The following is a 24,221-nucleotide window of genomic DNA, read 5'->3' as shown; positions in this document are numbered from 1 at the left end:
GGGGAAAGGAATCCTCAATCTGAGTATTGCATTGGCAATTCTGTGTTAGCAAAAACTTCAGAAGAGAAGGATTTAGGGGTAGTGATTTCTGACAGTCTCAAAATGGGTGAGCAGTGTGGTCGGGCAGTAGGAAAAGCAAGTAGGATGCTTGGCTGCATAGCTAGAGGTATAACAAGCAAGAAGAGGGAGATTGTGATCCCCTTATATAGAGCGCTGGTGAGACCACATTTGGAATACTGTGTTCAGTTCTGGAGACCTCACCTACAAAAAGATATTGACAAAATTGAACGGGTCCAAAGATGGGCTACAAGAATGGTGGAAAGTCTTAAGCATAAAACGTATCAGGAAAGACTTAATGAACTCAATCTGTATAGTCTGGAGGACAGAAGGAAAAGGGGGGACATGATCGAAACATTTAAATATGTTAAAGGGTTAAATAAGGTTCAGGAGGGAAGTGTTTTTAATAAGGAAAATGAACACAAGAACAAGGGGACACAATCTGAAGTTAGTTAGTTAGTTAGTTAGTTAGTTTGTTTGTTTGTTTGTTTGTTTGTTTGTTTATTTATTTATTTATTTATTTATTTATTTATTTATTTATTAGATTTGTATGCCGCCCCTTTCCGTAGACTCGGGGCGGCTCACAACACAATAGTTGGGGGAAAGATCAAAAGCAACGTGAGAAAATATTATTTTACTGAAAGAGTAGTAGATCCTTGGAACAAACTTCCAACAGACGTGGTTGGTAAATCCACAGTAACTGAATTTAAACATGCCTGGGATAAACATATATCCATTGTAAGATAAAATACAGGAAATAGTATAAGGGCAGACTAGATGGACCATGAGGTCTTTTTCTGCCGTCAGTCTTCTATGTTTCTATGTTTCTATGATGGGTTAAGGAAAGATGTTTCTGTTCCCCACTCTCTATCCTCCATCCCAGCTATTACTTAAGATGCTAAGATTGATATTAATAATATTAATACAATTTAATGAGTCCAGAGATATTTCACTCCCCTGCTCACAACAGAAGAGCTTATGCCACCAGACTTGAAATTTTGGGCTTCGACAACTTAGAACTTCTCAATCTTCGATTCAATCTAAATGTAGTACATAAAATGATCTGCTACAATGTCAAACCTGTCAACAAATACTTCAGCTTCAATCACAGCAATAAACAAGCACATAATAGGTACAAATGTATGGTAAACCGCTCCAAACTCGATTGCAGAAGATACGACTTCAGTAACAGAGTTATCAATTCCTGGAATGCACTACCTGACTCTGTGATTCCTTCCCCTAACCCCAAAAGGTTTAACCTTGGACTGTCTACTGTCAACCCCACCCTATTCCTGAGAGGTTTTAAGGGGAGTACATAAGTGCACCAGCATGGCTACCATCCCTGTCCTAATATTCCATTTCATGCATTCATAATCAGGTTTATACAGGGGGTGGACAAAAATAATGGAAACACCTTGCAGTTCTTCTGTGGAATCCAGATTTGTGAAGCTCCCTTCAAACAGTTTTTGTGGAAACTGTGTTCTGTACGTGTCTACTGAGCTCCGTAGTGATTTCAGGAGCTGCGGTCTTGCGATCCACTCTAACAATTCACTTTAGAGTCCGACAATCTCTCTCAGACAACTTCGACTTTTGACCAGACCTGTGCTTGGCTGAGGACGTTTTCCCTTCTCTTTCAAAAGCAGTCATTACTTTTGAGACATGACCTCTTGAAATGCCAAATATTCGGGCACTTTCTGTTACACTAGCCCCTGCCATTCGAACACCAACAATTTGGTCTCTTTGAAAGTCGGTGAGGTCTGCCATTTCTAGAAGGTTATAACCAATTTCCTTAAGTTTCTGTAAAAAAAAGGTAGTTTAAAAAAACATATCAAATAACAGAATTTTAAAAAAACATTAAAATATGTCAAGTTTTGATTGATTTGAACATGTTCAAACATTATGATGCCAAAAAGTCAAGTGTTTCCATTTTTTGTCCACTCCTGTACTTATATCTGTTATCCAATAGATAGACAGATAGATAGATAGATAGATAGATAGATAGATAGAAAGAAAGAAAGAAAGAAAGAAAGAAAGAAAGAAAGAAAGAAAGAAAGACTAGCTTGGAAATTGAGGATGTTGGAAAGGAGGACTTCGGAGAGGGGCGGCATACAAATCTAATAAATAAATAAATAAACAAATAAATAAATAAATAAATAAATAAATAAACAAACAAACAAACAAACAAACAAACAAACAGATAGATAGATAGATAGATAGATAGATAGATAGATAGATAGATAGATAGATAGATAAATAAATAAATAAATAAATAAATAAATAACAAGGAGATGTGTTGATTGATGTGTTTAAGTATAAATTAAAGTTTGAGGAGACATCTCCTTTCTTGCCACAAAGTATGCCTGTACCTGAATGATGTAAATTTCCATGTGAAGAATAGATTGCTACAGAAGAAGAATAGATTGCTACAGAAAGAGGGACAGAAAACAACTAAAGGCTCAAGAATGTACTCACAACTCATTTGTGCAATTCCTTCATTTTATTTAGAACAAATAAGAGCCGCCTGCCTCTCTTCCTTGGCAAAAAAAACAAGTCTCAAGAACTTTATCTAGTTTACAGCAAACTTTGGCCTCTTCTCACCTTTTTTCTCCCCTTCCCTTCCCTCCCATCCACCCTCCCTTCCCCTTCCCTCCCTTCTCACTACTTTTCTAAACTGAAAGTTTTGCATTCAGTCATTGCAACTCTTGATCCTAATTTCTTAAACTTTGGTTTACCAACGTTTTCTTTTTTGGAGTTGCTGGAAGAGCTCATTTAATTTTGCCCTTTAGGCCCAAAGGGAGGAAATGAGGGCCACACAGATGGACTTTGTAGTACTTGACAGATGATCTTTGTAATACTGTTCCACTGGTTAACTAACATGGATTTTTAATTACTGCTGTATTTGTATACTGTATTTCATTTTTACAGTTCAAACATTTAAGAATATATCAGCAGCCAGTTGTCAAAGAAGGCTACATGTTCCAGTTTCAATTTGAGCATCGAGAAAAAAATTTTGATAGCTCCTTTTATATGATAAAACAAAAAAATCCAACAGAACTTTGAGAATTTTACAGTCAGGGCCATTTAATTTATTGATGTTATGTGGCAAGCATATATTGGAAATGTAAGTTTTATGTGTTTAAAGTACAATGGTAGCGAAACAGGAAAGTCTTTCAAAGGTTGTTTTGCTTCAAAACTTTTAGAATCTGAGCATTTGCCCAGATCATTTGAATCACGAGGAAAATCGTAATTTGTTTCAAATATTCACCAAAATCAACAACTGATGGCAACTGTGCCTTAGCATTCATAACTGGACAAATGCTAACTTTGCATGGAAGAGGAAGGGACATTTTAAAAAGTGGAAGATTTATTTGTTTGTTTATTGGTTTACTTATATGCTCCTGAAGAAACATTAATTGAAAACCCCACTAAAACATATTATTATTATTATTATTATTATTATTATTATTATTATTATTATTAATTGGATTTGTATGCCGCCCCTCTCCGTAGATTCAGGGCGGCTAACAACAATGATAAAAACAGCATGTAACAATCCAATACTAAAACAACTAAAAGCCCTTATTATAAAACCAAACATACACACAAACATACCATGCATAAATTGTAAAGGCCTAGAGGGAAGGAATGTATCAGTTCCCCCATGCCTGACCACAGAGGTGGGTTTTAAGGAGCTTACGAAAGGCGAGGAGGGTGGGGGCAATTCTAATCTCTGGGGGGAGCTGGTTCCAGAGGGCCGGGGCCGCCACAGAGAAGGCTCTTCCCCTGGGTCCCGCCAAATGACATTGTTTAGTTGATGGGACTCAGAGAAGGCCCACTCTGTGGGATCTAACTGGTCGCTGGGATTCGTGCGGCAAAAGGTGGTCCCGGAGATAATCTCACCATCACTCATGGCTAGATCTAGGCAGTATCTCATTCGATCAACGGCCCCAGATCTGCCAGAAGAGCCAGGTCTTTACAGCTTTGCGGAAGGCCATCAAGGTGGGGAAGATATGACTCTCAGGAGGCAGTTGGTTCCATAGAGCAGGAACCACCACAGAGAAGGCCCTTTCCCACATACCCGCCAGTTGACATTGTTTAGCTGATGGGACCCAGAGAAGGCCGACTCTGTAGGCTCTTATTGGTCTCTGGGAGGTATGCAGCAGAAGGCGGTCCCACAGATAGCCTGGCCATGAGCCATATAGAGCTTTATAGGTCTTAACCAACACTTTGAATTACAATCGGAGACTGATTGGAAGCTAGTGCAGCTCGTGGAGCATTGGTGTTATGTGAGTGTACCTAGGTATACCCACAATGGCTCGCGCAGCTACATTCTGTACCAATTGGAGTCTCTGAATGCTTTTCAGGGGTAGCCTGAAGAGATGCAATAATGTTTTGACTGTGATAAGATACACATCTATATCATGTCATTCTCATCTTTCCCATCACCCATTTCCTCCCATAAATAACTGTGTGAAATTGTATCCTTACAATTTATATTGACTGGTTCATAATATGATTGGATTACTTATTTATACACAAACTATCAAGCTACTGCACGAATCCCAGCGACCGATAAGGTCCCACAGAGTTGGCTTTCTCTGGGTCTCGTCGACTAAACAATGTCATTTGGCGGGCCCCAGGGGAAGAGCCTTCTCTGTGGCGGCCCCAGCCCTCTGGAACCAACTCCCCCCGGAGATTAGAATTGCCCCCACTTTCCCTGTCTTTCGTAAACTACTCAAGACTCATTTATACCGCCACGCATGGGGGAGTTGAGATATTCCTTCCCCCTAGGCCATTACAAGTTATGCATGGTATGTCTGTGTGTATGTTTGGTTTCATAATAAGGGTTTTTAGTTGTTTTATTATTGGATTGTCACATGCTGTTTTTATCATTGTTGTTAGCCACCCCGAGTCTACGGAGAGGGGCGGCATACAAATCCAATAAATTATTATTATTATTATTATTATTATTATTATTTATTATTATTAAGTGTTGTGCTTTATGATTCTTTTCTTTTATGTACTGTACACCAAGGGCATATGCACCAAGATAAATTCTTTGTGTGTCCAATTACACTTAGCCAATAAAGAATTCTATTCTATTCTATTCTATTCTATTCTACTCTACTCTACTCTACTCTACTCTATTGACAGGAAAGGATACAAACAGCAGTGGAAAATCCTGTCCTTCCTTTTTGCCATCCGGGAGATCACCCAGCATCCCCAGCTCTTACCCAACCTCACCCTGGGCTACACTATCAATGACAATTATTTTGACAACAAAATCACCTCGGATGCCTTGCTAGACTTGCTTTCGACTGGGAAGGTCAATATTCCCAACTACAAGTGTGCAAAGGAGAAAAATATATTGGCTTTCCTCGAAGGGGATGTAGTTGACATTTCCATTCATATTTCAACCATATTGAGCCAATACAAAACCCCCCAGGTGTGTTTCTTGTGCTTCTCTCTGTGTTTGTGCCTGGCAGCTTCTCAGTTTAAATCCACTCATAGTTTTCTCTACAAAATTGAAGGATTGTTTCTACCTAAAATGTCACACAATCAGGAAGAATCGAAAGCAGCCACTTCTCTCAACATCACTGACCAAGGAGAGAAGCAACTAGAACTAAGGATAAACTTCCTAACAGTGAGGACAATTAACCAGAGGAACAGCTTGCCTTCAGAAGTTGTGGGTGCTACATCTCTTTCAAAAAGAGACTGGACAGCCATTTGCCTGAAATGGTAGAGGATCTCCTGCTTGAGCAGGGGGTTGGACTAGAAGTCCTGCAAGTCCCTTTCAATATTATTCTGTGCCTAACTGTTGTGGTTAGCTCTGGCCCAGCTCCTGCCCCAAGGACTGTGGGTGTGGGGGAGACATCCACATGCTGCAGGCCTGTTTTGCCCCCGGTGGAATCTGCTGATGAAGGCTCCTCTGACCAAGAAGACATGAGTGACAGGGAGGAGGAGAGTGGGGCAGACAGCTCAGAAGGAGATCAATTATCTAGCTCCTCCTTGGATTCAGAACAAGAGTTAATGATACAGCCACCCATGCAGAGAGCGATGCATAGGCAACAACAACTGAGAGATTATTATCAAAGAAAATGAGGCCACCTGTGGTTGGGTGGGGCTGTGGTAATTAGTGAGGCTGCTATAAATTTCAGCCTGTGGGTTTGGCCATTGTGGAGGATTATCTGATCGTTGTGTTTCGTGACTGCTTTACTGACTTTGACCTTTTGTGTGCTGATTTTTCTCCGCTTTGAAACTAAACCAGAGCAAAGTGTATGTCACTTTGTGAAAGAAGAAGGACTGTGAATTGCCTCACAGCTGCAAGCTAAGTATCACAGAACTGATAAGGGACTTGTACAAATTACCAGGTTGTTTGGAGATGAGTGCTCTTTGCTCTACAAAAAGAGGGCTTAGTTTAAATGAATTTTCATTATAAAGAACATTGTTTTAAATTTTCAAACATGTGTGTGTCTGAAATTTGTACCTTTGAATTTTTGGGAGGAGTCTACCAGAGAGCCCGACAGAACACTAACTACCAACCCAAGCTACTAATATTCAAACACATTTAATTATTCGGTGTTCTATATTTTATCACAGCCACAGTCTAGATTAGGGGCCAATGCTGGGAATGTTTGAAGGAATAATCCTACATCAAGGCTCATGCAAAAGGTTGTGAGGGATATGAACTGGTTCCAAAGGAAGGCAAGTTGTGTGTGATGGTAGTTCCACTGATTTGATCCAAAGTTTGTCATTTTCTTTTCAGGTCAGTTATGCTTTTGCTTCACCAGTTCTAAGTGATAAAAAACGCTTTCCTTTTTTCTACCAAGTGGTTCCTAGGGAAGGCATCCAATATCCAGGGATTATCAAAGTTCTCTTGTATTTTAGGTGGACGATGATAGGACTTGTTGCTCCAGTATCTGAGAATGGAGAGAGATTCACAAGAACATTTACTCCTATGCTTACACAAAACAGCATTTGTGTTGCTTTTTCATTAGGCACTTCTTTTTCTCTCAAGGACTTTGAGAAGGATATTGGTCAGTTGAACAAATGGAAAAAAGTCAATGTTTTTGTTTGTTATGTACAGAAAAGTTTCTTCCTTGGACAAATATTCTTCCTTCAGTTAATGATGCAAATGTTTATTGAGCTTGAGGCTGGCAAAATCTGGATGACCACAGCTTTATGGGATTTTAGCCTGGACTTAAAGTCTCAGAACTACCTCCCCTCTTTGTATGGGTTTTTATCGTTCTTTATCCACAGGCATAAGTGGGCAATAGATGACAAATTCCCAGTCCTTTACTCTTCCATTCTAAAATTTGTAGGTGAAGGCTTTCATTGTTTATACTCGGAACCAGCTGGGGCTGTGAAAGGATGGACGAGGTGCAGTGAAAATGGAGATTTGAGGATCCCTTCCCCAAAAGATTATGAAAAAATCCTGGCTCTGGATGGTTATCACATTTACAGCACTCTCTGGGCCATCGCACATGCCATATACATGGCTTATTCCTCCAGGTCCACCAGAAACAGGAACTACCAGTTGGAAGCTCAAATGCTTCAACCTTGGCAGGTATTCACTCTTTTTTATTTATTTGTTTGTTTGTTTGTTTGTTTGTTTGTTTGTCTGGTTGTCTGGTTGTGTATTTATCTATTTATCTATTTATCTATTTATCTATTTATCAATTTATCTATTTATCTATTTATCTATCTATCTATCTATCTATCTATCTATCTATCTATTTATTTATTTATTTATTTATTTATTTATTTATTTATTTATTTATTTATTTATTTATTTATTTATTAGATTTGTATGCTGCCCCTCTCCATAGACTCGGGGTGGCTCACAACACAATATGACAAATCTAATAATTTACAATTTTAAATATTTTTTTAAAAACCCATTATTAAGCAGACATACATACAAACATACCATACATAAATTGTATAGGCCCGGGGGAGATATCTCAGTTCCCCCATGCCTGACGACAAAGGTGGGTTTTGAGGAGTTTACGAAAGGCAAGGAGGGTAGGGGCAGTTCTAATCTCTGGGGAGGAAGCTGGTTCCAGAGAGTCGGGGCCGCCACAGAGAAGGCTCTTCCCCTGGGGCCCCCCCAGCGACATTGTTTAGTTGACGGGACCCGGAGAAGGTCTGTGGGACCTAATCGGTCGCTGGGATTCGTGCAGAAGACGGCAGTCTCGGAGATATTCTGGTCCGATGCCATGAAGGGCTTTATAGGTCATAACCAACACTTTGAATTGTGACCGGAAATTGATCGGCAACCAATGCAGACTGTGGAGTGTTGGTATAACATGGGCATATTTGCGAAAGCCCATGACTGCTCTCGCAGCTGCATTCTGCACGATCTGAAGTTTCCAAACACTTTTCAAAGGTAGCCCCATGTAGAGAGTGTTACAGTAGTCGAACCTCGAGGTGATGAGGGCATGAGTGACTGTGAGCAGTGAGTCCCGGTCCAAATAGGGCCGTAACTGGTGCACCAGGTGAACCTGGGCAAATGCCCCCCTCGCCACAGCTGAAAGATGGTTCTCTAATGTGAGCTGTGGATCGAGGAGGACGCCCAAGTTGCTGACCCTCTCCGATGGGGTCAATAATTCCCCCCAGGGTGATGGATGGACAGATGGAATTGTCCTTGGGAAGCAAAACCCACAGCCACTCCGTCTTATCAGGGTTGAGTTTGAGTCTGTTGACACCCATCCAAGCCCCACCAGCGTCCAGACACCGGCACATCACTTCCACTGCTTCATTGATTGGACATGGGGTGGAGATGTAAAGCTGGGTATCATCAGCGTACTGATGATACCTCACCCCATGCCCTTGGATGATCTCACCCAGCGGTTTCATGTAGATATTGAATAGCAGGGGGGAGAGGACCGACCCCTGAGGCACCCCACAAGGGAGAGACCTTGGGGTTTTCCACACCCACCTAGCAGGTCATTAGGCAGATTGTATTAGTGGTCTGCAGAATTTAAAATTATAAATTTAATGGTTCCTGGGGTCCAAAAGGTTGGTGACCCCCGCACTATTCTACATTTCCTTTAAACGAGAATCAAATATTTAAAGGGTGTTATGAGTATCCAGCAGAGGTGGCACTTATTGGCCAGGCTGGTGACCCCAAAACATCAGCTTGATTAAGCTGGCCTAACCCTGTGTCAAGAGAGGGCCCTACCCAGGGTAGCCTATGCTTGCCTAACCGAAAACAGGCTCCACTGAGCTCAATGTGACTTACTCTCAGGTAAGTGGGAGCAACCTTTCCCAGCCAATAGTTTGCTTGCAGCTTTTAATAATTAAAATAATAAATATCAACACTAAAATTCTATTGGGGCCGAGATCAGAGTTGGGGGGCACAAAATGTGTACTTCTTCCTGGGTGGGGGGGGCATAGCAGAAAATAACAGAGAAGCACTGATCTAGCAGGAATAGCCAACATCACAGAAGATAAGCTCAGGATCCAAACAGATCTTGACAGGCTTGAACAATGAGCCCTATCCAACAACATCAAATTTAAAGTGGAGAAAAGCAAGGTTTTACCCTTAAGCAGGAAAAAACAAAGGTACAAGTTCAGATTAGGCAAAACCTGACTCAAAAACAGTAACTGCAAGAGAGACTTTGTTGTCCTAGTGGACGATCACTTAAATATGAGCCAGACGATCGCTTAAATATGAGCCAACACTTAATACAAGCCTTGGTTGTATAAACAGTTCTGTGTTAGCAAAAACTTCAGAAGAGAAGGATTTAGGGGTAGTGATTTCTGACAGTCTCAAAATGGGTGAACAGTGCACTCAGGCTGTAGGGAAAGCAAGTAGAATGCTTGGCTGCATAGCTAGAGGTATAACAAGCAGGAAGAGGAAGATTATGATCCCCCTATATAGAGTGCTGGTGAGACCACATTTGGAATACTGTTTTCAGTTCTGGAGACCTCACCTACAAAAAGATATTGACAAAACTGAACGGGTCCAAAGACGGGCTACAAGAATGGTGGAAGGTCTTAAGCATAAAACGTATCAGGAAAGACTTCATGAACTCAATCTGTATAGTCTGGAGGACAGAAGGAAAAGGGGGGACATGATCAAAACATTTAAATATCTTAAAGGGTTAAGGTCCAGGAGGGAAGTGTTTTTAATAGGAAAGTGAACACAAGAACAAGGGGACGCAATCTGAAGTTAGTAGGGCGAAAGATCAAAAGCAGCATGAGAAAATATTATTTTACTGAAAGAGTAGTAGATCCTTGGAAAAAGCTTCTAGCAAACGTGGTTGGTAAATCCACAGTAACTGAATTTAAACATGCCTGGGATAAACATATATCCATCCTAAGATAAAATACAGAAAATAGTATAAGGGCAGACTAGATGGATCATGAGGTCTTTTTCTGCCGTCAGTCTTCTATGTTTCTATGTTTCTATTATCTAATCTGGGTAAAGAAACATCTGCAAGATAACAACCAAGCTCAGAGAGCACCAAGGACTCCTCAGTTCAATCCTGAACTATAAATACTTGTACAAATACATTGCTTAAGCAGTGAAAAGTTTCAGCTCAAAAAAGAAAAGAAGTCCAGGTTTTATTTGTTTGTTTGCTTGCTTGTTTGTTTGTTTGTTGTGTCAAGTATGTATTGGTAGTATACAAAGATATAACAATATTTATATACATGATGCTAATAAAAGAGAAACATTAGGACAGGGGATGGAAGGCACTCTGGTGCACTTATGCACACCTCTTACTGACCTCATAGGAATTGGGAGAGGTCAACAGTGGATAGTATAAGGGTAAAGTTTGGGGGCGTTAGGTGATGATACTACAGAGTCTGGTATTGAGTTCCATGCATCAACTACATGTTGCTAAAGTCATATTTCCTGCAGTCGAGTTTAGAGCAGTTTACTTTAAGTTTATATCTGTTATGTGCTCGTGTGTTGTTGTAGTTGAAGCTGAAGTAGTCATTGATAAGAAGGACATTGTAGCAGATGATTTTATGGGCAATGCTTAAGTCTTGTTTAAGGTGATGTAGTTCAAGTCAACCTCCAGGTAACTCTAGCTAGATGACTGATAATTTTTATTAACATTTTCTTCTACTGTTGCCCTTCATCTGGAAGTTTTCTCTTCCTTTTGTCTTCTAGCTCCACCCATTCCTGCAAAGTCCTCAGTTTCACAATGGTTCCATGGATGGAGTCTATTTGGATGAAAACAGAGAACTGGCAGCTGACTTGGATATCATGAGCTGGATTATGTTCCCCAACATGTCCTTCTTTAAACTGAAACTAGGAGATCTCGAAAGACAAGGATCCCCAGATCTCAAATTTACTCTTGATCAAGGTGGTTTTGCAAAACTGAAATGGCTCAAGAAGGTAAGAAAAATGGATCCCTTCCATTTCATGGACTCCAAAAGTTTTAAATTCTGTAATGGTGCTCTTGAATTCTTTCTTTATTCTTTATTGGCCAAATGTGATTACACACACAAGGAATTTGTCTTTGGTGCAGATGCTCTCAGTGTACATAAAAGAAAAAGATACATTTGTCAATAATCATGAGCTACAACACTTAATGATTGCCATAGGGATCAAATAAGCAATGAGAAAACAATTAATATAAATAAAAATCCTAAGGATACAAGCAACAAGTTACAGTCATACAGTCATAAGCGGGAGGAAATGGGAAATAGGAATGATGGGGAAAGCTAGTAGTAATAGTAGTGCAGACTTAGTAAATAGTTTGAGAGTGTTGAGAGAATTATTTGTTTAGCAGAATGATGGTGTTTGGGAAAAAACTGTGGTTGTAATCAGTAGTGGATTGCAAGACCTGTTGCCACCAGTTTATTTTTTATTTATTTTATTTTTATTCATTTGTCCAATACACAAATACATAGGAAGAAAAATAGACATGTAGTAATATATATGTGTAAAAGTGAACTTAGAGGAGAGGATATATGAAAGGAAGAGAATATATAAGATAGGTGAAAGAAAGGAAAGACAATTGGACAGGGGACGAAAGGCACACCAGTGCACTTATGTACGCCCCTTACTGGCCTCTTAGGAACCTGGAGAGGTCAATCGTGGGGAGTCTAAGGGAGAAATGTTGCGGGTTAGGGGTTGACACAATTGAGTCCGGTAATGAGTTCCACGCTTCGATAACTCGATTGTTGAAATCATATTTTTTACAGTCAAGTTTGGAGTGGTGCATATTAAGTTTGAATCTGTTGCGTGCTCTTGTGTTGTTGCGGTTGAAGCTGAAGTAGTCATTGACCGGTAGGACATTGCAGCATATGATCTTATGGGCAATACTCAAATCATGTTTTAGGCGCCATAGTTCTAGGCTTTACTTGTGTGCATGCTTCTGTTTCATTTGTAGCCTGTATTTTCATTGAGCCTCCCATCGCTGCTGCTAACAGTTTGTAGATTTGGGCCAAATGGTAGTAACCCGCCACTTTTTGAAATGAGCTATTGAGGTTCTCAAATTGTTACTCAATCCTGAAATCAGGGGTGAAATGCTCCTGGTTTGCTCATGCCTGTTGGTTGTTGGAGAGCCAATTGTGAATGGAGCATAAGGTTCCGCCCACCTGCCCGGATGCCACCATTTGAGTTCTTTTACCCTCTTTGCATGCGCAGAGGGTAAAAGAACTCAAGTGGCAGTGTCCTGGCAGGTGAGTAGAGACTTATGCTCCCTTCTTGATCAGCTCTCTGACGACCAATAGGCATGATCGAATCGGGAGCATTTCAACCCTGCCTGAAATGTGTACAACCCTCCCTTCTGAATTGTAAATGGTTCCAATATAATCCAAGTTCAACTCAAAACAGAAGATCAATTTTCATTGTTCATATATTTTTTCCTATTATTTCCATTTTGGGGGGAGGGGAAGCAGGTAATATTAAGTCACTGTTGATTCCTGGCAAGTTTCAGAACAAGCCCCTGCAGTTTTCTTGACAAAATTTCAAAAATTGTTTGCTATTGCCTCCTTCCTGTTCTGCCTGGCCCCAGGTCACCCAGTAGTAACCCAGAAGTAATTAATCAAACACACCCACACAGGCTTGTAAAAATAAAGCAAAGAGGTGTTCTTTATATACAGATGGCCGCCAGCCATGGAGTTCCAGAGCATGTTAGTTTAAGAGTCCAGCAGGTCAGAGTTAACCTAATCCTTCGCAGCTTCTTCTCTGGTAATTTTGAACTGCTAACAAGAGCTTACAAAACATTTGTCAGACCAATCCTAGAATACAGCTCGCCTGTATGGAACCCACATTGCATATCTGACATCAACACAATTGAGAGAGTCCAGAAATATTTCACAAGAAGAGTACTTCATTCCTCTTCTCACAACAAAATACCTTACTCCACCAGACTTGAAATGCTTGGTTTAGACAACTTACAACTCCGTCATCTCCGTTCCGACTTAATTATAGTTCATAAAATCATATACCAAAATGTCCTATCTGTTAACGACTACTTCACCTTCAACTGCAACAACACACGAGCACGAAATCGATTTAAACTAAATGTCAACCGCTCCAAACTTGACTGCAAAAAATACGACTTCAACGACAGAGTAATCAATGCATAGAATGCACTACCTGATTCTGTGGTTTCTACTCCTAACCCCAAAACTTTTAACCTTAGACTATCTACAATTGATCTCTCCTCCTTTCTAAGAGGTCTGTAAGGGACGTGCATAAGCGCACCACTGTGCCTACCGTCCCTGTCCTATTGTCTACTTTTTATCATTACTTATCTAATGTTTTATATGTACAAATTATCACCCTATAATTGTTTGACAAATAAATAAAATAAAAATAAAATAAAATAAAAATAATCCTCCAAGTCAGTACAGAAGCCTTTCTGGTTTGCCTCAGCCAATTACTTCATGGCTTAAATGTCAGAATGCCCAAAGTTATCCACAGCAAACATGAAAACACAATTCATCAAAGTCACTCCAAGAACTGAACTAATAATCTTCCACACTGTTATCTGCAAACACTTGCCTTTATCAAGGCTGCAGCAGCGTCTTTAATTATGAACACCTGTGACCTAGAATATTTCTGCATTTGCACAGCTGCTTTTGGCGTCCCATCATTCTCCTGACCCGAACATTCAGAATAGGATTATTCCTAAAATCCTCCCCATCTGATTCAGAGGAAACTCTAGCTGACTGGCTCCCTCTTTCGCCTCCAACCCTTTCCTCATCCCTTTCCCCTCCTGGTTCACTATCTGATTCCTCCTCCAGCCAGACAAGTCTTCTGTGATCAGACGGCCCCCACTCTTCTGAGTCAAACTCATCAGCCATAGGAGCTGGCCTGAAGCCAACCACAACACTTCCTAGAGCTAAAAAAAAGTGATTGGCTCAAGATCACCCCATGACAAGACTAAAATTCAGGGTCTACAACTTTCTACTGTTTTAGTCACTTTTTTATTTATTTATATTTATATTTATATTTATATTTATATTTATATTTATATTTATATTTATATTTATATTTATATTTATATTTATATTTATATTTATATTTATATTTATATTTATATTTATATTTATATTTATATTTATATTTATATTTATATTTATATTTATATTTATATTTATATTTATATTTATATTTATATTTATATTTATATTTATATTTATATTTATATTTATATTTATATTTATATTTATATTTATATTTATATTATTTATATTTATATTATTTATATTTATATTTATATTTATATTTATATTTATATTTATATTTATATTTATATTTATATTTATATTTATATTTATATTTATATTTATATTTATATTTATATTTATATTTATATTTATATTTATATTTACTTATTTACTTATTTACTTATTTACTTACTTACTTACTTACTTACTTACTTACTTACTTACTTACTTACTTACTTACTTATTTATTTATTGTTAGAGTTGAAAGGGATCATGAAGGCCATCAGGTTCAACCCCCTGCCCAAGCAGGAACCCTATAGTACATCAGTCAAGTGGCAGTTCAATCTTCTCTTAAAAATGTCAGTTCACAATGTCCAGATCAGCTGTCAGATCTCCTTTGTCATCCAAATATACCCCGTCCATGGAATAATTGTGAAACTGAGAGCTTTGAAGGAATGGGTGAAGCTGGAAAGGAAAAGAAGAGTTTCAGAAAGAAGATCAGATGTTCTTTGAAAATATATTTTGGTCTATGTTTGTTTGTTTGTTTGTTTGTTTGTTTTATTGATTGATTGATTGATAGAGTTATAAGGGATCATGAAGGCCATCGAGTTCAACCCCCTGCCCAAGCAGGAACCCTATAGTACACCAGTCAAGTGGCAGTTCAATCTTCTCTTAAAAATGTCCAGAGTGTTGGAGTTCACAACGTCCACTGGTAGGTTGTTCCATTGGTTGATCGCTCTGACCGTCAGGAAGTTCCTCCTTATCTCCATGTTGAATCTCTCCTTGGTCAGCTTCCAGCCGTTGTTCCTCGTCCGGCCCTCTGGTGCCCCAAATGAATAAAGTGATCCCCTCCTCTATGTGACATCCCCTCGTATACTTGTAGACTGTTATCATGTCTGCTCTGGCCCTCCTTTTCTCTAGGCTATCCATGCCCAGTTCCCTCAGTCTCTCTTCGTAAGTCTTTTCTTCTCATGTGTTAATCTTCACTTGTTTCTCCTTTATTGCTCTTACATTTTTTTGCACAGGGCCTCCTTCCTTCCAGGTGTGTGGAAAGTTGTCAACCTGGATTTGCTAAGGCAACTCAGGAAGGAAAACCTATCTGCTGTTACCTCTGCCTTCCCTGTGCAGAAGGAACAATCTCCACTCAGAAAGGTGAGTGAAAGCACCTTTCGAGAAAACAAGATATTTTGGGAGGGTATTTCTAACCTTAAGCCTTTCAGAGTTAGTACAGAAAATACGTTATTTGTTTCCATTGTGTGTGTCCTATTCTTTTTAATATGTTTGTGAGTGACATAAGGGAAGGTTTGGTAGAGAAGGTTTGCCTATTTGCCGATGACTCTAAAGTTTGCAATAGGGTTGATATTCCTGGAGGGGTCTGTAATATGGTAAATGATTTAGCTTTACTAGATAAATGGTCAAAGCAATGGAAACTGCAGTTTAATGTTTCCAAATGTAAAATAATGCAATTGGGGAAAAGGAATCCTCAATCTGAGTATTGCATTGGCAGTTCTGTGTTAGCAAAAACGTCAGAAGAGAAGGATTTAGGGGTAGTGATTTCTGACAGTCTCAAAATGGGTGAGCAGTGTGATCAGGCGGTAGGAAAAGCAAGTAGGATGCTTGGCTGCATAGCTAGAGGTATAACAAGCAGGAAGAGGGAGATTGTGATCCCCTTATATAGAGTGCTGGTGAGACCACATTTGGAGTACTGTGTTCAGTTCTGGAGACCTCACCTACAAAAAGATATTGACAAAATTGAACGGGTCCAAAGACGGGCTACAAGAATGGTGGAAGGTCTTAAGCATAAAACGTATCAGGAAAGACTTAATGAACTCAATCTGTATAGTCTGGAGCAGAGGTCCCCAACCTTTTTTGCACCAGGGACCGGCTTTAAGCTAGACCAGTTTTCCATGGCCCGGTGGGGGGGGGAGCTAGCTGTCAGCGGCGCCGTAAAAGGGGCGATCAAGAGAGGAATGGGTGAATGAATGGACGGAGGGTGGGAAGGAAGGAAGGAAAGAGGGAAGGGACAGGAACAAAAGAAGGGTGCAAAGGAAGCAAGGAAAGGTGTGAAAGGGGAGAGTAAGAGAGGAAGGAGTGAAAGAAGGGAATGAGGGAGGAAAGAAGGGAGGAAGGAAAAGGAAAGCAAGAAATGGAGGGAGGAAAGGAAGGGAAGAAAGAAAGAAAGAAAGAAAGAAAGAAAGAAAGAAAGAAAGAAAGGGGGAAGGGACAGGAACAGAGGAAGGAAGCAAGGAAACTTATGAAAGGGGAGAGTAAGGGAAGAAGGTAGGAAGGAGAAAGAAAAGAAGAAATAGAGGAAGGGAAGGTAAAAGAGAGAAAGAAAAAGAGCAAGAAAGAAAGAGAAAGAAAGAAAGGCAACTTCAAAGAAAGGCTCACTGAGCATCTCTCACTCTCTCTCTCTTTCTATCCCTCTTTCTTTCTTTCTCTTCCTTTCTCTCTCTCCTCTTCCTTTATCTCCTCTCTCTCTCCCTCTCTCTTTCTCTCCCCCTCTCTCCCCCTTTCCCTCTCTCCCTCTCTTGCTATCTCTCCCCCCTCTCCCTCTCTCTTTCTCCCTCTCCCTCTCTTTCTCTCTCTCCCCCCTCTCTTTCTCTCTCTCTCCCCCTCTTTCTCTCTCTTCTTCTCACTTTCTCTCTCTTGTTTTCTTTCTGTCTCTTTTGCTTTCTCTCTCTCTCACTCTTTCTTGTTTTCTTTCTCACGCTCTTTCTCTCTCTTGTTCTCTCTCTTGCTATCTCTTTCTCTCCCCCCCTTTCTCACTCTCTCTTTCTCACTTTCTCTCTATCTTGCTGTCTGTTGCTGTCACTCACTCTCGTTCTCTCTCCGTTCTTCTCAGCGATGATGCGCGCACGCCCTGCCCGCCTCACCTTTGCGAGAGCACTTTCGCCCCGGGCTCTCAGCAAGGGGGTTTGCAGGAGAGGCGGGGCCGGCGAAGGTGATATTGAATGTCGGGGGAGAGCGGGCGGTTGCACGCGCTCCCTATCCCCCTGCTAGCCCACTCGGAATATTCAAAATAAGAAAAGCCTTCGCCGGCAAAGGTTTTTCTTATTTTGAATATTCCGAGTGGGCTAGCAGGGAGATAGGGAGCGCGTGCAACCGCCCGTTCTCCCCCGACATTCAATATCACCTTCGCCGGCCTCCGCTGAGGAAAGCCTTTGCCGGCATTTCCTCTCGGCATCAAGGAGGCGCAGCGGCGGGCGGAGAGAGGGAAGGGGGGGGCAGCGACGTCCCTCCTGGCCTTGGCGGGCCGCCCAACCCTCCCCACCTCCTGCAAACGCGGCGGGCGGCGGGGGGAGAGCGAGGAGCCGGTTCCGGCGGGCGCGGGGCTTGGCTGGCTGGCGGGGGGAGCGCCGCTGGTGGTGCGGAAAGGCCGAGGGGGCCCTGGCACCGCGGACCGGCTGAAAAGCCCCAACGGCCCGGTCCCGGTCCGCGGACCGGCGGTTGGGGACCTCTGGTCTGGAGGACAGAAAGAATAGGGGGGACATGATCGAAACATTTAAATATGTTAAAGGGTTAAATAAGGTTCAGGAGGGAAGTGTTTTTAATAGGAAGGTGAACACAAGAACAAGAGACACAATCTGAAGTTAGTTGGGGGAAAGATCAAAAGCAACGTGAGAAAATATTATTTTACTGAAAGAGTGGTAGATCCTTGGAACAAACTTCTAGCAGACGTGGTTGGTAAATCCACAGTAACTGAATTTAAACATGCCTGGGATAAATATATATCCATTGTAAGATAAAATACAGGAAATATTATAAGGGCAGACTAGATGGACCATGAGGTCTTTTTCTGCCGTCAGTCTTCTATGTTTCTATGTTTCTATGTCATTCCCATGCTACAAATTAAACAGGGCTGACATTTTTTGTCTATTTTATGACATAAGATGGTTTAAGCAAATTATGCATTTTGGGATTGTTGGACAATCTGGAGTCCAGTTTACTTGCCCTCTAATAAACATCCAAAGTAGATCTTTATCAGAACCACCCCTGTAGTTGGCAAAGGCTTCTGTGTGTGTGTGCGATTTTTTTACAATATTCCCATCCATTTCACTACTTCAATCGTGCAAGGAGAATCTTTACAACTTCCTCTAATGCAAAGCTGTCTAATTCCCAGCCTGTGAGCTGGATGTGTCACATGCTGCCCATGCCCACACCTGGTTTAACAAAGGGAGAAAAATTCACAATACATCATGTGATAATGCAAGTGTTGGTTATGACCTATAAAGCCCTTCATGGCACCGGACCAGATTATCTCAGGGACCATCTTCTGCTGCACGAATCCCAGCGACCAGTTAGGTCCCACAGAGTGGGTCTTCTCCGGGTCCTGTCAACTAAACAATGTCGCTTGGTGGGACCCAGGGGAAGAGCCTTCTCTGTGGTGGCCCCGGCCCTCTAGAACCAACTCCCCCCAGAGATTAGAATTGCCCCCACCTTCCTTGACTTTTGTAAGCTTCTTAAAACCCACCTCTGCCGCCAGGCATGGGGGAACTGAGATACTCTTTCCCCCTAGGCCTTTACAATTTTATGCATGGTATGTCTGTATGTATGTTTGGTTTTATAATAAGGGTTTTTAACTGTTTTAATATTGGATTGTTATATGCTGTTTTTATTACTGTTGTTAGCCGCCCCAAGTCTGCGGAGAGGGGCGGCATACAAATCCAATAAATAAATAAATTAATAAGTTTGACATTAATGCAAGCAGCTCTTCTGCTCAGAGACTGTGAAGCTTCTTTGGTCTCCAAGGACTGGATATAGCACAGTTTAGCAAATCTGTGTGCTACACATTATTGCTGCACATACTTTCCTTAGTCTAGGCCAGGAATAGGCAAAGTTGGCTCTTCTGTGGCTTGTGGACTTCAACTCCTAGAATTCCTGAGCCAGTCATGCTAGCTCAGGAATTCTGGGAGTTGAAGTCCACAGGTCACAGAAGAGCCAACTTTGCCTACCCCTGGTCTAGGCCAATGATGGCGAATCTTTTTTGCTTGGGTGCCAAAAGGGTGCTCACATGCATGATCCTGCACATGCGTGTTCTCATAATACAATGCCTCCATAGGCATGCATGCATAAGCCATGTGGATGGCAAAAAATGGACCCAAAAGCCTAAAGTCTTGGAAAAGCAAAAACGACCTTCCCCTGTCCACTGGAAGACCAAAAACCTGCTGCCTAGCATGTTGAAGCTGATATAGGACAATGTCTCATGTGCTCTCGGATATGACTTCAAATGCCACCTGTGGCACCTGTTCCATAGGTTCGCCATCACAGCACTAGGCTGGGGTATCGTTCCTCCTTCTAGAATCTTGCAAGGTATGTATGTATGTATGTATGTATGTATGTATGTATGTATGTATTTATTTATTTATTTATTTATTTATTTATTTATTTATTTATTTGATTTGTATGCCACCCCTCTCCGCAGACTCGAGGTGGCTAATAACAATAGTAAAACAACATGTAACAATCCAATTTAATAAAACAACTAAAAACCCTTATTATAAAAAACCAAACATACACACAAACATACCATGCATAAATTGTAATGGCCTAGGGGAAGGAATATCTTAACACCCCCATGCCTGGCAACAAAGGTGGGTCTTGAGTAATTTGCGAAAGACAAGGAGGGTGGGGACCGTTCTAATCTCTGGGGGGAGTTGATTCCAGATGGCTGGGGCAGCCACAGAGAAGGCTCTTCCCCTTGGGCCCGCCAAACGACATTGTTTGGTCGATGGGACCTGGAGAAGGCCAACTCTGTGGGACCTTATCGGCCGCTGGGATTCGTGCGGTAGAAGGTGGTTCCGGATGTATTCTGGCCCAATGCCATGTAGGGCTTTAAAGGTCATTACCAACACTTATCAAAACTCAGTCTTTTCATATTCATTTTACAGAAAGTTTTCAAAGTCTATCGGGAAGCATTCAGCCATTGCCTTTCCCCAAAAATCTTGCACTAGTTGGAAGGAGGTGCTGTTTCAATGTGGCTGCTCTTCTTCTAGGTACAGTGATGTTGCTTTTGAGCATTCCAGCAGACCTCTGAGCTGAGCTGAGCTCCAGTCAGGGCTCCCCATAAATATGCTGCCTTCCATAGCTCGATAGATGGATTGTTGGAGAAGCCATATTGTTTTCCTTGGGTGACAAGAACAGGGGGTGGGGAAGTTAAGCTATTCATCAAAGCACCAAAGGCAGTACAAAAAAGCAATGGATGGAAATTAATCAAGAAGTGAACCAACCTAGAACTTAGGAGAAATTTCCTGACAGAACAAACAATCAGTGGGAAAACTTGCCTCCAGAAGTTGTGAGTGCTCCACCACTGCAGGTTTTTAAGAATAGATTGCAGAATTATTTGCAGAGGTGGGCTTCACATATTATAACAACTGGTTCACCTAGCATTGGAAATGAGAGTGTGCACCATCCATTCATGCATGCGATGTCACAAAAATGTCACACATTTGTGTCACACATACATTGCATTATGGGGTTCGGCATGCAAAGACCATAAGGACCGGGAGTCACTGCTCACAGTCACTCATGCCCTCATCACCTCGAGGCTTGACTACTGTAATGCTCTCTACATGGGACTATCTTTGAAAAGTGTTTGGAAACTTCAGATCATCCAGAATGCAGCTGCGAGAGCAATCATGGGCTTCCCAAGACATGCCCATATAACACCAACACTCCGCAGTCTGCATTGGTTGCCGATCAGTTTCCGGTCACAATTCAAAGTGTTGGTTATGACCTATAAAGCCCTCCATGGCACTCGACCAGATTATCTCAGGGACCGCCTTCTGCTGCACGAATCCCAGCGACCAGTTAGGCCCCACAGAGTGGGCCTTCTCCAGGTCCCGTCAAGTAAACAATGTCATTTGGCAGGGCCCAAGGGAAGAGCCTTCTCTGTGGCGGCCCCGGCCCTCTGGAACCAACTCCTCCCAGAGATTAGAATTGCCCCCACCCTCCTCGCCTTTTGTAAGCTCCTTAAAACCCACCTCTGCCATCAGGCATGGGGGAACTGAGATATCTCCCCGGGCCTATACAATTTATGTATGGTATGTTTGTATGTATGTCTGCTTAATAATGGGGTTTTTTAAATATTTTAAATTGTAACTTATTAGATTTGTCATGAACTGTTTTATTGTGTTGTGAGCCACCCCGAGTCTACGGAGAGGGGCAGCATACATCTAATAGATAGATAGATAGATAGATAGATAGATAGATAGATAGATAGATAGATAGATAGATAGATAGATAAAATAAGGTTAGCCATTACTGCTGTAAACCAAAGAAGAATAAGTAATAAAGGGCGTATCCCGTTTTTTTCAGATGCAGAAAAATGCAGGAGGTGTCCAGATGATCAATATCCAAATCAGGAACAAATCCAATGTATCTTCAAAGTCACCACATATCTGTCCTATGAAGAAACTCTAGGAGTCATTTTGGTTTCCTTTATTGTATTCCTTTCCTTCCTTACCTGTGTAATATTAGCCATCTTCATTAAATATCTAGAAACTCCAATAGTCAAGGCCAATAATCGTGACCTCTCCTATATTATCCTTTTTTCCCTGCTTCTTTCCTTCTTAACCTCCTTCCTTTTCATTGGTCCTCCAAGTAAAACAACATGCCTTCTTCGACAGTCAGTCTTCAGCATTATCTTCTCAGTTGCTGTCTCTTGTGTCTTGGCCAAAACAATCGTGGTGGTGATGGCCTTCTTGGCTACAAAGCCAGGAAACACAATGAGAAGATGGCTGGGGAAGAGCCTGGCCAACTCCATCATCCTTTCTTGTTCCAGTGTCCAAGTTGCCATCTGTATTTTCTGGCTATGGAATTCTCCACCCTTCCCTGACTCTGACATGTACTCTCGGCTTGGAGAGATCACATTACAATGCAATGAAGGATCTGTTGCCATGTTTTATATTGCTCTTGGCTACATGGGCTTTTTGTCTTCTGTCTGCTTCACAGTGGCTTTCCTGGCCAGGAACCTCCCTGGAGCCTTCAATGAAGCTAAGCTGATCACCTTCAGCATGCTGGTTTTCTGCAGTGTCTGGATCTCCTTTGTACCCACTTATCTTAGCACCAAGGGAAAATACACAGTGGCTGTGCAGATCTTCTCTATTTTGGCTTCTAGTGCTGGTCTTCTGGGCTGTATCTTCATCCCTAAATGCTACATTATTTTACTAAGACCAGATCTAAACACAAAGGAACAGCTAATGATAAAAGTAAAATAGAAAGAAATATTTTAATAAATCTTTCTTCAAGGAGAGTCCTCTTTTCTTGGACACATCTGTGTTGTCAAAGGATCATCTCTTCCCCTGCGTTGATCCATTAGACTATTTTAACTGTTATCTATCTGGTTAAGAAACAATTGTATTTAGAAACATAGAAACATAGAAGTCTGACGGCAGAAAAAGACCCCATGGTCCATCTAGTCTGCCCTTATACTATTTTCTGTATTTTATCTTAGGATGGATATATGTTTATCCCAGGCATGTTTAAATTCAGTTACTGTGGATTTATCTACCACGTCTGCTGGAAGTTTGTTCCAAGGATCTACTACTCTTTCAGTAAAATAATATTTTCTCATGTTGCTTTTGATCTTTCCCCCAACTAACCTCAGATTGTGTCCCCTTGTTCTTGTGTTCACTTTCCTATTAAAAACACTTCCCTCCTGGACCTTATTTAACCCTTTAATATATTTAAATGTTTCGATCATTTAATGCCCCTTCTCCTTGAATTCAAAAAATTGCATTTGCATTTTTTGAATTCAAGGAGAAGGGGCATTTATAACTGGCTGTTACAGACAATTTTATTAGCAGTTTGTTTTCAAACACAGACCAATCAGATTAGGCTGGGGCAGGATTAGACTGGGAAGTATAAAAGGCAGGAAAAAGCCATTTTACTTTGCACTTCAGATCACAGAGAAGGAGAGGAAGGTAGTGCTGTTTACTTTTTGCATTTGCATTTTTTGAATTCAAGGAGAAGGGGCATTTATAACTGGCTGTTACAGACAATTTTCTTAGCAGTTTGTTTTCAAACACAGACCAATCAGATTAGGCTGAGGCAGGATTAGACTGGGAAGTATAAAAGGCAGGAAAAAGCCATTTTACTTTGCACTTCAGATCACAGAGAAGGAGAGGAAGGTAGTGCTGTTTACTTTTTGCATTTGCATTTTTTGATCAAGGAGAAGGGGCATTTATAACTGGCTGTTACAGACAATTTTATTAGCAGTTTGTTTTCAAACACAGACCAATCAGATTAGGCTGGGGCAGGATTAGACTGGGAAGTATAAAAGGCAGGAAAAAGCCATTTTAATTTGCACTTCAGATCACAGAGAAGGAGAGGAAGGTAGTGGCCCGCGTGCCTAACGGCGCGCGAATCATATAACTATAAACCAAAATCAGCAAAGTTTGGTAGCAATAGGGGTTGTTGATTTTCCTGCTAAGTACTTGTATTTCAATACATTGTTAAGATGACTGGCTTGGTGCAGTGTAACATTTGTTTGGCTGTTGTCTTCCGTAGTACCTTGTGGA

The 24,221-nt window shown here is 41.1% G+C and overlaps 2 protein-coding genes across 2 annotated transcripts in view; one reads left to right on the top strand and one right to left on the bottom strand.

Moving 5' to 3' along the window:
* Nucleotides 1-2,444, bottom strand: part of LOC139159115 (vomeronasal type-2 receptor 26-like) — a 41,523-nt gene extending 39,079 nt beyond the window's left edge. Inside the window, exons 1-2 of the mRNA XM_070736474.1 lie at nucleotides 2,424-2,444; nucleotides 1,708-1,854 (exon numbers count right to left, since the gene is read on the bottom strand). Of these exons, the coding sequence (XP_070592575.1) occupies nucleotides 1,708-1,854; nucleotides 2,424-2,444 (168 nt within the window). The remainder of the gene's footprint in view (nucleotides 1-1,707; nucleotides 1,855-2,423) is intronic.
* A 1,521-nt stretch (nucleotides 2,445-3,965) lies between these two features.
* On the top strand, nucleotides 3,966-22,919 carry LOC139159114 (vomeronasal type-2 receptor 26-like). Its single transcript, XM_070736473.1, has 6 exons — nucleotides 3,966-4,084; nucleotides 5,212-5,503; nucleotides 6,824-7,624; nucleotides 11,183-11,410; nucleotides 15,726-15,852; nucleotides 22,018-22,919. Exons 1-6 carry the CDS (start codon nucleotides 3,966-3,968, stop codon nucleotides 22,917-22,919), a joined length of 2,469 nt encoding a protein of 822 aa, XP_070592574.1.
* The last annotated feature ends 1,302 nt before the right edge of the window (nucleotides 22,920-24,221 follow it).

Source organism: Erythrolamprus reginae, chromosome 2, assembly GCF_031021105.1.
Source record: "Erythrolamprus reginae isolate rEryReg1 chromosome 2, rEryReg1.hap1, whole genome shotgun sequence".
NCBI classification, from domain to species: Eukaryota; Metazoa; Chordata; class Lepidosauria; order Squamata; family Dipsadidae; genus Erythrolamprus; species Erythrolamprus reginae.
Note: the sequence above shows the minus strand (reverse complement) of the source record. Positions and strands in the feature narration are given on the sequence as shown.